A 15115-nucleotide genomic window follows, 5' to 3' on the forward strand; every position below is an offset into this window, starting at 1 on the left:
GAAACAAAGGGTCTGTGTCTGTCTGTAGTCGACTTGGCCAGGGACAGAACAGGAATGGAGTCTTAGAACTTTTAGTAAGTAATCTAGCTAGGTATGTGTTAGATTATGATTTCTTTAAATGGCTGAGAAAAGAATTGTGCTGAATAGAATAACTATTTCTGTCTGTGTATCTTTTTTGTAACTTAAGGTTTTGCCTAGAGGGGTTCTCTATGTTTTTGAATCTAATTACCCTGTAAGATATCTACCATCCTGATTTTACAGGGGGGATTTCTTTATTTCTATTTACTTCTATTTTTTATTAAAAGTCTTCTTGTAAAACACTGAATGCTTTTTCATTGTTCTCAGATCCAAGGGTTTGGGTCTGTGGTCACCTAGGCAAATTGGTGAGGCTTTTTACCAAACCTTGTCCAGGAAGTGGGGTGCAAGGTTTTGGGAAGTATTTTGGGGGGAAGGACGCGTCCAAACAGCTCTTCCCCAGTAACCAGTATTAGTTTGGTGGTGGTAGCGGCCAGTCCAAGGATAACGGATGTAATATTTTGTACCTTGGGGAAGTTTTGACCTAAGCTGGTAAAGATAAGCTTAGGAGGTTTTTCATGCAGGTCCCCACATCTGTACCCTAGAGTTCAGAGTGGGGGAGGAACCGTGACATGCTTTGTTTCTCTCCCTCCTCCCAGCTTTTGAAAGTATCTTGTCTGCTCATTGGTCATTTTGGTCAGGTGCCAGCGAGGTTACCTTTAGCTTCTTAACCCTTTACAGGTGAGAGGAGCTTTCCCCTGGCCAGGAGGGATTTCAAAGGGGTTTACCCTTCCCTTTATATTTATGACAGAGACCGAAATAATTTTCCCTGCTCTTTAGAGTTTTTAATTTAAATTTTCTACAGAAAAAGCCAGTAGTTATTGTATATCTCCTTTTGCATTCAAGACACTGAATACTTTACTGTGGCAGCTTTTCTTCTAGAGCTTGATCTAAAGATGGGTATCTTTTCATTAATATCAATGTGCTTTGCATTCGGCTTCTAGTGCACAAATCATGAAGGCAAAAGCTGGTCAGGTCAAAGTTAACTGTGAGTTTAGGTTTTGTAAAAATAAGCTTTTACAAAATATAACACTAATGGGAATGTCATTCATGTTTTTTTTTTTTAATTCTAATGTTAATTAGCAAACAAACATTTTCCAGCACTGTTTGCAATCCAAACATGGAAGCTTTCTGCTAGTGCAGACGACAAAGCTTTCTCTGGGGCTAGTCTGAGACTGGGGAATGAACTTGTACACGAACTCAGGGCTATCTCAAACCTTACTACCTTCCTCTCTGGTTTGATCTACCTTCTCAAACACACACACACATAGCCACATGTATATTTAAAACACAATACCCTACCAAAACTCTACATGTAATTCTCCCCAGGACGAGGGTGACAGAGAATGAACTACCTGTGATAGATGTTAGTGATGTCTCTTAATGCACTACTGGGAAAGGCTCAAATGCTACAGTGATGAGTATAAGAACCCAGAACATAAGAATGGACAGACTGGGCCAGACCAATGGTCCATCTAGCCCAATATCCTGTCTTCCTACAGTGACCAATGCCAAGTGCTTCAGAGGGAATGAACAGAACAGGTAATCATCAAGTGATCCATCCCGTGTTGCTCATTCCCAGCTTCTGGCAAACAGGGGCATAAGGACACTTCAGAGCATGGTTTTGCATCCCTGCTGATCCTGGCTAACAGCTAACCTGTGTAGAATAAAATATGAATCTGAAAGGGAAAGCGATGAGGAGCTGATTACAGACAAAAACGAACTTGTTCATTTTCCAAGCTGTCAGAAATACAAAAAGGAAACAAATGACATAAATAGTGGAAAGGAAATTATAGTTATGATTTTTTAAATTTAAATTGTTATGAATAATAGAGTTAAGGAATCTTGCTCCTTATTGTTCCCTCCATGCCTATGGGCAGAGAGAAACCAGGGCAGGCAGATCTGGCTGGGAAGGAGCCACAGAAGAGGGGGAAGGACTGACTCTGTAGTATCATCCTTTCCTTGATTACTCAGAAGCCCTTCTGTGGGTACATCACAGGAACTGGTCTCCAGAGATAGGGAGGGGCCGGAGCTGGAGGACTGGCTGTCTTTATCTGTTCTCTACAGCATTGCTCCCTTTATTTGTATTAATTTAGATGGAATAAAGGGTTAACATAACCCAGTTGCTGTCCAACATTAAATAGTGTTAAAGAATAGTGGTATACAGAGACCTCAGCCTGCTTAGCACTATGGCAAACACAGCATTAAAATCTTGTGACCTTTTATTAAAGATATAGAAAAGAAGGAAAAACTGTTCAAGTATTTAAAATGTAAAGTATTAAATAAAGTTTTAATTTTAGCAACATCCTTTGATCCCTTTTCCTTTAGCTATAGATGATTTTTAGAAGGAACCCATCCTCCACCCGCATTGTTTGACAGTCTCTCTTAGCTGGTAATAACTGTTATCTCAGGAGTCCCATGTCTGGGATTCAGCTGGATCCAGTAGGGGTAGCAATGTCATCTGGGTCTCCCTCTCTCTCTCTCTCTCACTCTGTCCCAGTCTGGTCAGGACACCTCTCAGGATCAGGATGATGAAGGCCCAGGGTCCCAGTAGATGGTTGGGATGGCTTGCACCTCTATCTATTCTTTCATACTGTCCCCACAAAATCTTTCTTTTAAGGACCCAAAAAGGGAATGATGGGTGAACCAGCCCATCCCATCATTGTTTTGTTCACCAATTAGGCCTAATATCAGATATACCAATTTTGGCCCATTAACTTCTGGCTCTAGATCTCCTGTTCTTAACAAGCATAATTTTCACATAGTCCTTGAATCATATCAATTTAGCCTTTTTGTTTTAGACTAATTCAATTATTCTGACTCCCTTTCATACCTTTTCCTATCAACTTTTGTTATTATAGGTTATTGTAGCATCTTATGAACTTTGACATACATTTTAAACTTGAGCTCACAATTTGGGTAAATTTGTAGGCCCAATTATCACACCACCTCCCGCATCCTCAAATGCCTTAGGATTTCCTGGAGTGAGATAAGGCTGAGCCCATCTGCATTAGCTTACATAGGGTTGTCCTCTCTCAAACAAACCTTTCCTGAGGAGAGGGGTTCCGTGGGCAGTAGGCATGGGGGAGCAGCCTTTCAGCCTCTGTACAGATGACTCTGGCCTCTCACAGGTGTCTTGAAATCTTGGAAAACCCATTGGTTTAGGGGGTAGAACCCCCTATGTGTTCTCTTCCTCCCCTTCCACTAGAACAATTAATGGAAACTGTGGGTGGAATTTCAGTTTTTCTCCTATGTAGTGTGCAATATGGGCTTTGACTTTCAAACATATATGATTTTTGACATTGAATGGTTTGTATTTTTTATTACAGTATGAATAATATTTTGAGGATAAATGATTGTAGAATTCAGGCCAATCTCTGTAAATAAATACCTATGTCATCCAAGAAGGGGTTCATTAATGGACATTATTTGTCAAGATTCTCAAGTTGATATTTCTTAGGAGTGTCCAGAAAATGACATGTAAAAAAAAATTTCCACATGTAAAAATATAAGTGAGGTAAATACAACTAGAAGTTCCTGTTAGTGGATGATGATAATACTTAGCTCTTAATACCTAGTTCTTTTATAGCACTTTTCATCCATTCATCTCAAAGCACTTTACAAAGAAGGTCAGTCTCATTACTCTCATTTTACAGATGGGAAGCTAAGGCACAGGGAGGTGTAGTGACTTTTTGGCTATGATAACAATCCTCAATTACTCCCAGAGTAACAGAGCTGCTCAAATTCATCTCCTTCCTTATAATGATCACCCTTGGGGCTGGATGATTACATGTCCGAGAGTACCACTGAACTGGAGCCAAACCCTGACATCCTCACTCAGTAAAACTCCTGCTGAAATCAAGTTTATGGAGGAGATGGTATGATGGGATAACATGGTTTTGGTAATTTAATATTCATGGTAAATAGGCCCAATGGCCTGTGATGGGATATTAGATGGGGTGGGATCTGAGTTACCCAGGAAAGAATTTTCTGTAGTATCTGGCTGGTGAATCTTGCCCATCTGCTCAGGGTTTAGCTGATCGCCATATTTGGGGTCGGGAAGGAATTTTCCTCCAGGGCAGATTGGAAGAGGCCCTGGGGGTTTTTCACCTTCCTCTGTAGCATGGGGCACGGGTCACTTGCTGGAGGATTCTCTGCTCCTTGAAGTCTTTAAACCACGATTTGAGGACTTCAATAGCTCAGACATAGGTGAGAGATTTTTCGCAGGAATGGTGGGTGAAATTCTGTGGCCTTCATTGTGCAGGAGGTCAGACTAGATGATCATAATGGTCCCTTCTGACCTAAATATCTATGAATCTATCTATGAAAGAGGTTTGGACTAAATAAGCAGGATTTGTTGACTTCCTTGGGAGCAGCAGGTGCTCAGCACCTCTCAGGAAGAAGTGCCTAATGCGGTATTCTTTAAGGTTCATAAATATGGCTATTTTATAGTGACTGTTTCCCCAGGAATCAAGTTTGATTGGAGGGTGAACGGAATCCTGGAGATGGAAAGGCCAGATGAAAAAGGAATGAAGACTTGAAAGAAGTCACAGTGAAAATAACTGAATGTAGACGAAAGCATTGGGAAGCAACTTGTGAAAGATTGGATCCTCATAGAGAAGAAGATTTAGGGGTGACACTAAAGCAAACTGACAACAAACAGATGAAGTTGTGCAATCTAAAATCCTGAAAAATGTAGGTATAGAGGCTTTAGATGACAAAGCATCTGCAAATATGCTAGTTGAACATTAAGTCAAGATTTGCATGCTCACTACAAAGCTGATGATAGAGCCATTGCAAAACACACAAGGTGGAGTAGTCAAGAGGAAAGACTAAGAGAAGACTCTTAAAAACGTGCACACAGATCCAGTTGAGTACCCTGGCTTCAGAAACTTGTTTCTCATGATCTAGAGGATTCAACAGGGAAGCATGAACCAAGCAAATTTCCTGGGGGTGACCTCATCTATGGCCATATGATAAAGCACTTTGGGAAGAAGGCTAAAGCCAGGTTAGAGATGGGATCAACAGAGATCCACTGTTGGGAGCAGGCTTTAACACCCATCCATGCTTTTGAATGTAATATTGTAAAGAAAGTGATACTCTTCAGATGTGACACTTTGGATCAAGCCTTTACAAAGGACCCTGTAAAAGTTGCTGAGTTCATTCTTGAACTTCATGGCCTGCTATAATAGTTGTGGGACAAGAGAACTATAACAGCATTTCTCACACTCATCTCTCCTGGGTTTTTTTCAGTGTACACTGAAGCACTGAGGCAAAAATTTTGACAGGAGTCAGAAAATAAGACACACAAAGTGTGCTAATTTGTAGTGTGGTTAGTTTGCTCAGGAAACTACTGGGTCAGTATTAAAGAAAATAAACTCACCCCCCTCCACCACCAGAACTGGAGAATCTCCTCTATAAAACTATACATACAAGAGAATTAGAATGCATCCGATGAAGTGAGCTGTAGTTTACGAAAGCTTATGCTCAAATAAATTGGTTAGTCTCTAAGGTGCCACAAGTCCTCCTTTTCTTTAAGAGAATTAGATTGTCTATTTAACAGTACCCACAACAAAAAGCAGCAGTTTAGCATCCAGACGACTGTTGTTGTACCCTGATTAGGTACCTTAGGCTGACTTCCCCTTGTACCTAACAATAATGATCACACAACTGACCATTTTATTGCACAGACAAGAGTGTGTTTAGTTGAGCCAGCAGGTGGCATTGTAAGGCTGAATATCTCAAATGTTTACTGGGGGAGGCGGTATTTGTTTAGACTCAACCCTTTCTGTGCTAGGATCAAGTCCAGCTAATGATCCCCACGCTCTCTTGGGCTGGGCTCTGTCTTTTCCCATTTGTTTAATTGCATGTTGTTTACGGCAGATCCTCCTCACCTGCAGCTGTAAGATCAGCCCAGGAGCAGAAATAAACGTGCCGTGATCTGCCATGGGCCAGTTTGTTTCCCAGCACGTTTCATGTATGACTCCATCACTTGGCACACGCAGCTGAAGAGACGTGCCCAACCTGTACCTCCGACCCGGCCCCAAAGTCCACGGCTTTGCGTGCCCCAAGGGGTGAGATATGCAGCAAACGTGAGCAACCGGCCATTCCCAGAACATTACTGTGCGATTCCCTGAGTGATGGACCATTCGTTTGCAGCCTCGCTTATTAAGGATGAGCAGGAACAAGTCAATAGAGATCGCCCTCATGCACAAACCACACCCTTCACTGCCACGGGGCCGTGTCTGGGGAAAGTTGGATCCTCCCAGATTTTAACCCCAGATCCCCAAATTCCATTATCCAAATGGCGAGCAAGTCCAGCCGCTCCTAGTGAGCCAAAAAACCTCCCAGCCCCCAACACAACAGTGCCACAAAAAAACGCGGATCCGCCACCTGGATCCAGACAATTTTTGGTCTCAGTCGCGAAATTCTACCACTTAAATGGAGATCTTATTTAGTTGCTCCTACTTCACCTTTCAAATCTAGACCCTCATACACCACAGCACCTCAAAAACTCAGCTCCGGGCCTGGCTGCAAGTTTTTGCAGCGTAGTGTCTTGGGATCCAGAGTATTCTGGTGGACATGAAGAAGTGCCTAGTTGCTAAATGTAGACAACAAAAGTATGTGGGGGAAGGGGGTTGCCACCTAATATTAGCCGCACCCAGGGGGATACAGATGCTGAACTGGAGTTTCTGCAGCTTTCTTACAGCAGACGTTGGAGTTCAGATTTGGGGTCCAGCTTTCTTACAACCGGGAGCTGTTTTTGTGGAAAAGGGGAAACGCTTGTCTCTTTGGATGATCGGATTTCTGTGTTTAGAGGCTGTGCTTGGCAAGTTTTTGCAGCGAGGTTGCACCGCGTTGCGTCAGAGTCCTGGTTTCGATACCATAACCGGGGCGGGGGGGGGTCTACTTTTCTCTGTTTGACCAGTGGAACTGGGGGGAGTGGGGCCAAAAGTTGGCTGGAACTAGCAGGATCTTGGTGCTGGAGCCTGGTGTTTGTAGCTCTAACGCGCTGGGCTGCACGGGGCTCCGGAAACAATAGGAGTGGCTATAATGTCCTCACTTTAGGCAGCGGAATTTGGGATCTTGGGTACCAAACTCAGCAGGATCCAGGTAGATCCAGCTTTTACCTTTTACCAAAGGCAACCATCAGCAGGACCTGCGCCCTCTCCCTCCTTCCCTCCCTTCAGCTCTCCCCCTTCCCCTGACTGTCTGCTATGAAATATGGATCAAGTTAGTAAGTAGCAGCAGCAATTCCTGTCAGAGGCAGATGGATCACTTTCATTTCAAAGGATGATTTCTAACCTCGCCGAGGATTCCCCGAGCAGCCGCAGCCCGCCTCGGAGCGGCGATCGGAAGAGCGTCCTGGGCGTGGAGGGGAGGTTGAAGCCGTGAGAGCATGGAAGGGGATGCGGAGATTCCCTCCTAGTTCCAGAGCTAGCGGGAGTCAGGGAGGGCTCCGAGCCCGGGACGCTGCTGGGAAGTGCGATCAACCCTCCCTCCCCCCCTCACCGCTAGTTGGGCTGGTTTCTTTGGCTGGAATTCGCCCCCTTCTCCCCTTGGGATGCTGGCCGTTCCCCCTGTGGAGATTGTGGCTGGGGATGTGGAAGAAGCTGTGGAATAATATGGGTGGCAATCACTCCCACAAAACTCCCGTGTTTGATGAGAATGAAGATGGTAAGTAAGGAGCTGTCCATTGTCCCTTGTGCTGCCCCGGCCTCAGATTTTGCCCCCACCCCACCCTCTTCTCACCAAGCTGCCCTTTCATTGCTGCTTCCCATCTCGCCTCATAGGTTGTGTTTTCCTCCCTATTTCACGTGTCAAATATTTGTAGTAAATCCTTAGGTTCAAAGCAACATGATCATCCTTAGCGGTTCAGGAGCTTGGTAACACTCCCTTCCCTTTTAATAATCTCCAGTCCAAGATTTGTTTGGGTCACTTAGGGGTTTATTTGTCTTTGGGTTACAATAAATAAACGGACTCAGTAAACAAAAATCGTGTCTATCCTATCTTTATGTAGCACTAATTGTTCACTCTTAATGTAGCTAATTGCACAATTTCACACTGTCCATCAGGATTCACACCACATGTAGTTGCATATGTTTGTGAATGGAGTTCTGACTTGAATTGGGCGGTGGGGCGGGGGGGGGGTTCTTTTTATTTTCCTGTCCAACTGATTCTTTGCATTAGCTTGTTATTACATATTTTAAATAGTGATGCATGGTCCCATCAACATTATACATTTCCCCCCTACTTTTTGAAACTTTGAGTCTCCTATGTTACTTGGAGATTTCACTCTCTCACAGATAATCCTGCACTCTGTATTCTATATTTAAAGAAGTGCTTTGAACTAGTAGAAGAGCTTTTATTAGGTATGATGGTTCTTTAATACTTATATATTCAATTTATGTATATTTCTCTTAAAAACAATGTTTAATTAAAATTTTGCAATTGCTTGAATTCAACCACCTTAGCTTTCTGAAGTAGAGAGAATTATGTTGTACTTTTAAGTATGTCATCACTGGTAATGCTTTTGATGGAATATATATCTGTGCTAGCTATTTTTGTATATATGGAGAGTTCATACTGAATTTTGAACATGTGCATTTCCCAATAGTTCTAAACTCATTAAAAGATATAGATTTTATTCAAGGGATGTTATGGCACAACAGATTACATTGCACTGCCTTAGTTTATTTGTAATGTGTCTGCAATACATCTTTCAAAACTCTCCAGTAATATGATCTTCTGAAGACACTTAAGACATTTTTATTGTTCTGTCAGTATAGAGGAACTGTGGAAAATTTAAAGTATTTTAAAAAGCAGATCCTCATCAATTCTCATTTCAGACACAAAACCCAGTTGTTGCTCCCTACTTCTCAGCAAAGATATAATAGCAGAGTACTGAGATGAGAGATCATAATAATAAGACCTCATTACTTTTACAAAATACATGACAGCTTATTTTGTAGGTGACTCTGTTTTGCGGATTGATATAGTTGATTGTTCAGCATCGGGGCAAAATTGAGTAATTCAGCAAGGGTCACTCAGGCTATGTCTTCATTGCAACAGTGGTGTGCGTACATCAAGATAGCTCTCTTGATGTAAATCCTACTGGAGACAAGGCACAGGTAGTCTAAGTCCATGTAGCTAGATGAGACAGACTCCAGGTGGAAGGCATTGTGTTGACCTCCAGTAGCTACATCAAAGTAAAAACTACCTGTTCTTTGTCTTCACTAGGATTTTACATCAGGAGAGCTATCTCGAGTTAGCTTGTCTCAATGTAACACACCACTTTTTGCAATGAAGCCTCAGTCATCAGTGCAAATAAACACATTTCAGCTGTGAATTCTATGAAGACAACTTCATGCCACTTTGTCCTTTTCCTACAGAAAACCATTTCCATTGTGCAGTTATTAGTAATTATGCTAAAATCATATTTTGTATAATGTACTAAGATGTCTATCAAATTATTATTTATTCTTTGCTTTTATTAATTCTGGAAGCTTCTAACATCAACTTCATGTTTGCTTTTAAAGTATATGTTTACAACAGACTTCCAGTTCAGAAGAGTTCATTTATATTGAAATGCTAGCTTATTTTATTAGAAACAGTGTTTCTGTTATTTATATAATGGCAGTATATAATGGCATTGCTGAGTTATAAATAAGCATTTAAGGTGGGATTTTCCAAAGTGCCTAAGTGATTTAGAAAAAAACAAGGAGGAGTCCGGTGGCACCTTAAAGACCAACAGGCTTTAAGGTGCCACCAGACTCCTTGTTGTTTTTTGTTAATACAGACTAACATGGCTACCCCCGGTAGGTGATTTAGGAGCACAAAACCCTTTGTACTTCATAGTGTCACCAGATCCAAGTGTGTCACTGTTTACCTAACAGAGTCTGTGCTATGCAGAGTGCTGAAAATGAAATACGAACAGGAAAAAATATAGTAACAACCGAGGGTAGCTTCACTGTTCGAGATGGGCTAATTTTGCCTGATAATAACAATACTGATCAGTACAGGTATAATCAAAATGAACGGGAGTTGTATATGCATATTTGAGGGCCTAACTGGAACAAAATGATTCAATGTATTGGACATGGTGTTGCTGGTTTCTCCATGTGGTGGGCACTCAGATGGCACTCACACATCATAGTGATGGATATGATATAAAAACCTAGGCATTAAATTGTCTTATACTATCATTTTGTTAATGTAAACAGATATAACCTAATGGATCCCTTACAACTAAAGCCTTCTCGATGGGTCACTGTGAAACTGCATGGAGACAACAGGCACCACACTATTGCCTGGTAAAGCCTGGGCAATTCAGTCGTCATAGTCACCAATCCCCCTCTCCCTCAAAGGAGAATTGAATTTGATTGTGAGGCTCCATTCCCAGGTCTAATCCAACAGTAGAGTTTACCCCTTCCAAATTATCTCCACCTATGTCTGTGTTTGGGATAGTAATGGCTTAGCCTTCCAACATCACTGTGAAATGAGTTTTAGAAGAAATTTTGCTAAATTGTTCAAATAAACCACATGTATGTTTTTACAATAAGAGACATTACATCCATAGTAAACTTGCATTATATAGCAACTTTAATTTGAGGTGTTCAAAGCTCTTTAAAAACATTTAGATTCACAAAATCCCTGTAAGGCTGGTCAATATTACTGTATATTATTGCACAATATAATTGTAATCTGGTGTAATAGAAATGGGGCATGGTGACGTTAATGACCTGGCTAAGGGCTATACAGTGAGTTCTTAATTCAGTACAGCACTTAAGCATCTGCTAAAGTCCAACTGACTTTTCTAAATCAAGGCCTGAGTCAGTGGCAATGCCTCCAATTATGCTGAAAACAAAGACCATAGGCTTACTGCTGCATTTCTTTCACAATCATAATCTTATACATTTATAGATTCCAAGACCAGAAGGGACCATTGTAATCCTCTAGTTTGACCTATTTATACCTCAGGCCATAGAACCTCCCAAAAATAATTCTTAGAGAGTATCTTTAAAAAAACATCCAGTCTTGATTTACAAATTGCCAGTGAGGGAGAATCCACCCCAACTCTTTATAAATTATTCCAGTTTTTGATTATCCTCCCTGTTAAAAATGTGCACTCTATTTGCACTCTGAATTTGTCTAGCTTCAACTTCCAGCCATTAGGGATTGTGTTACACTTCTCTCTGCTAGACTGAAGAGCCCATTATTAAATATTTGTTCCCCATGTAGGTACTTGCAGACCGAGATCTAGTTAACCCCTTAAGCTATTTAAGCTAAATAAAGAGCTAATTATTAAGCTAATTATTAATCAACATCTTTTTTGAGTTGTGGACACCCAGAACTGGACACAGTATTCGAGTAGTGGTCACAACAGTGCCAAATACAGAGGTAATATAACCCCACTACTCTTACTCGGGATTCCCCTGGTGTGCATCCAAGGATTATATTAGCTATTTTGCACTGGGAGCTCATGTTCAGATGATTATCAATCCTGACCCCCAAATCTTTTTCAGAGTTACTGCTTCTGAGGGTAGAGTCTCTCATCTTGTAAGTATGGCCTACATTTTTGTGTGTACATGTATGTATTTACATTTAGCCATATTAGAACACATTGTTTGTTTGTACCCACTATACTAAGCATTCCAGATTGCTCTGTATCACTGACCTGTCCTCTTCATTATTTACCACACCTCCAATTTTTGTGTCACCTCCAGACTTTATATAGGATGATTTTATGTTTTCTTCCCGGTCATTGATGACAATGTTAAATAGTGTAGGACCAAGAACCAATCCTTGCAGGACCCCACTAGAAACACACCCACTTTTGATGATTCTCTGTTTACAGTTACATTTTGAGACCTATCAATTATCCAGCTTTAAATCTATGTAATATGTGCCATGTTTATTTTAGTCTAGTTTTAAATTTAAATGTCATGAGGTACCAAGTCAAACACCTTACAGAAATCTATGTATATTATACATCAGCATTATTACTTTTCTTAACCAAATTTCCAGTCTCATCAAGAAAGGATATCGAGTTAGCTTGACTGGATCTGTTTTTCATAAACCCATGTTGATTGGCATAAATTGCCTTACCCTCCCTTAACTTTTATTAATCAAAGTCCCTTATCAGCCACTCCCTTATCTTTCCCACATTCAGTGTCAGACTGACAGGCTTATAATTAGCTGGGTATCTGATTTACCATTTTGAAATATTGCCACAATGTTAGCTTTCTTCCAGTCTTCTGGAACTTCCTCAGTGTTCCAATACTTATTGAAAATCAGTCAGCTCTTTTAAAACTCTTGGGTGTAAGTTATCTAGCCCTGCTGATTTAAAAATATCTCACTTCTGTAGCTGCTCTTTAACATCCTCTTGTGACACTAGTGAAATGGAAAGAGTTTATCATATGATATAACTACATCATCTTTTTCTTTCCCCAAAACAAAACTGAAATATTTGTTGAATACCTCTGCCTTTTCTGCATTATTACTGTAGAAATCACATAATGGACCAAAGCAGTTGAAACGAGGGGGTGTGTGTGTGTGCGTGTGCGCGTGCGCAAGGAATGCATGATCTATTCATCCAAATTGTAAATGCTATTTTTAAGTATTCGGGCTTGTATGTCATCCTTGGAAAAGCTTCATGGAAGACCCTCATTTTAAAGGAAGGTTTTGAAGTTGCCAGTAGAATGCAGAGAAACTGACAATTAAGTGACTAGCTCACCAGACTGACAGCTTGTGATGAATACATAAAGTATATGAAGAAATACTAATGAATAAAAATGTCTGGATTAGCATGGATTTGAGGGGGTTCAGGGTGGTAAATAACAGCTAAGGTATGGCAGAAGTTGGAGGTATTTAAAAGTGAATAGGCAAAACTGACATGTGGGTTGCAATTTGGAGCAATGGGTAAAGATCGGAATGAATCTGATGCAAAACAAAATATGCAGTGTCTAACTTCTTGCCAATGACCAGATAGCTGCTATCAGCCTGTTGCCACATGACTATAATTGATAATGTCTGAAAGATCCACATAACAACTGCAAAGAAGCTGTTCCAATTTAGGGCCAAAAATCTGTGTTTCAGAGCAACCTTGCATGTTAGTCCATAACTTTAAAAGAACAGTTACAGTAAAATGAGTCAATAAAATTAACTATGAGTGTTAATACATACAGTATGGACAAGATAAATTATAATAGCTCCAGATGAAAGTAATGAATTCAGAATGGGGATCACCCTTAGCTCTGACTTATATTTTGTTATGTAATTCAAACCTTGGTGATTACAATCCACTTTATTTTCTTCTTTAGAAGAAGAGTATTCTTACTCCCCACTAGCATTTGTCTTTGGATAGGGATAAACCCCTCCCCCATTTTAACCTATACAGTTGCTCCAAATCCATTTTTCTTATTTTTTAAAATAAAATAAATTAAATATAGTTTTTTTTTAAAGCTGTACCACCTGTGCTCAATATCAAGCTACTGCAGAGATCAAATATAAAAGTAAGAAGCTATTAACATTTTTTCACTTCTGGCTATGCTGATTTATATAATTATCTTTTCTACTTATGTATCAGCCCTTAGCAGCGATTTCATTATTATTTATTATTTGTGTAACTATAGTGCTTAGCAGCCCCAGTGGAGGACCAGAATCCTGTTATGGTAGGGGCTGACAAAAACAGAACTAAAAAACGGTCACTTTCCTAAGAAGCTTACAGCTGAAGTGTAGTACAAGAGACAAAAGGTGGAAATTGGATCCTGAATGGAAGACTTCAAGCTTAACTACAAGAAGACTGAGGTAATGTTAATAGGAAGGGGGAAAGTGGCAAACTGGCAGATATTATAACCTAACCCGAAGATACCAAGGTAGGTCCCAGTCCTGAGAAGCCTTGCGCACAGGCTTAACTTTTGTGTACTGTAAGCAGCCCCACTGACTTCAGTTGGATCACACACAGTGCACAGCTAGGCACAGGTAAAAGTCTTTGCAGTTCTGGGGCCTTTTTTTCCCCTAAACTGTGTGCATATAATAATACCCAGCTCTCCCATAGACTTCTCATCAGTAGATCTCAAAGGAGGTAAGCATCATTCCCACTTCACGGATGGGGAAACCGAGCCACAGAGGTGAAGTGACTTGTCTAATGTCATCCAGCAGGCTGATGGTAGAGCCAAAGATAGAATGCAGGTCTCCTGAATCCCAGTCCAGTCCTCTAGTCACTAGGGAAAACTATATATATCCGTTCCCTTCCAATAGCAGAAAGTAGTTTAAAGACTATTATCCCTCAGAAAGACCCTTATCGGGGCAATGAACATATTTCCTTAAGTAAATCTTGGGCCTGTAGTCTGCCACTGCTTTTTTAGGCTGAAACCCCATTGACTCCAATTAGTTTTGCATATATAATAAATGCAGATTAGTTGCTTTGTAAGCAGAATAGGGTAATGTGTACTGATTTCATCCTCCCCTTCCTGTAAAGAAGGATAAAGCTGTCTTTGTCAGTGGAATTTAGTCTCCAGTACCCTAACCATTTCCAAGGACAATATCAACTTCAATATGTGTCGAAGTATCCACTCAGCACAAGGAAACTACTTCACACACACACACAAGAATTCTGTGCATGCTTTACGTTTGCTGCCAGTAGGTGCAGGTGAGAGGAGAAGCCTGGCATTTTCTGTCATGGAATAAAGTTGAGTTTTAGGTTGATCTTCAGTTGTTTGGCCAAAGCTGGAACCAAATTAGGACTGGTTCAGATAAGATTATATTTATATGAATTATAAGTGAGGTTTTGATATTGCAAAACTAACACTGCACTTGGGTTTGCCCATGTCCAATAGTTTCCTTTTCTTTCCCCTCTGACATGTCAGCACATGCAGTGGTAAGGTTCTAGTCCAGCTTAATCTCTTGGTCAAGAAAATTGTTGTCAGCTGGTAAAATTCCCGAAGTTTTACCTTCAGAAATCAGAAATTTTGGCCAGGAAAATAATCATGGCATTAGTTCCTTGAGCAGTAAGCAAGAGGTGGTGTTGTGGGGGTTT

The 15115-nt window shown here is 40.7% G+C and overlaps 1 protein-coding gene across 2 annotated transcripts in view; it reads left to right on the plus strand.

The window, feature by feature from the left end:
* Positions 1–7136: 7136 nt before the first annotated feature.
* STK32B (serine/threonine kinase 32B) overlaps positions 7137–15115 on the plus strand; it is a 259946-nt gene continuing 251967 nt past the window's right edge. Inside the window, exon 1 of one of the 2 annotated variants that reach the window (XM_084627288.1) lies at positions 7137–7752. In XM_084627288.1, the coding sequence (XP_084483414.1) occupies positions 7485–7752 (268 nt within the window). In that variant the 5' untranslated portion in view covers positions 7137–7484. The remainder of the gene's footprint in view (positions 7753–15115) is intronic. The other variant, XM_084627287.1, reaches the window with a different exon arrangement.

The sequence above is a fragment of the Lepidochelys olivacea genome, assembly GCF_965140295.1.
Source record: "Lepidochelys olivacea isolate rLepOli2 genome assembly, chromosome: 4".
NCBI classification, from domain to species: Eukaryota; Metazoa; Chordata; order Testudines; family Cheloniidae; genus Lepidochelys; species Lepidochelys olivacea.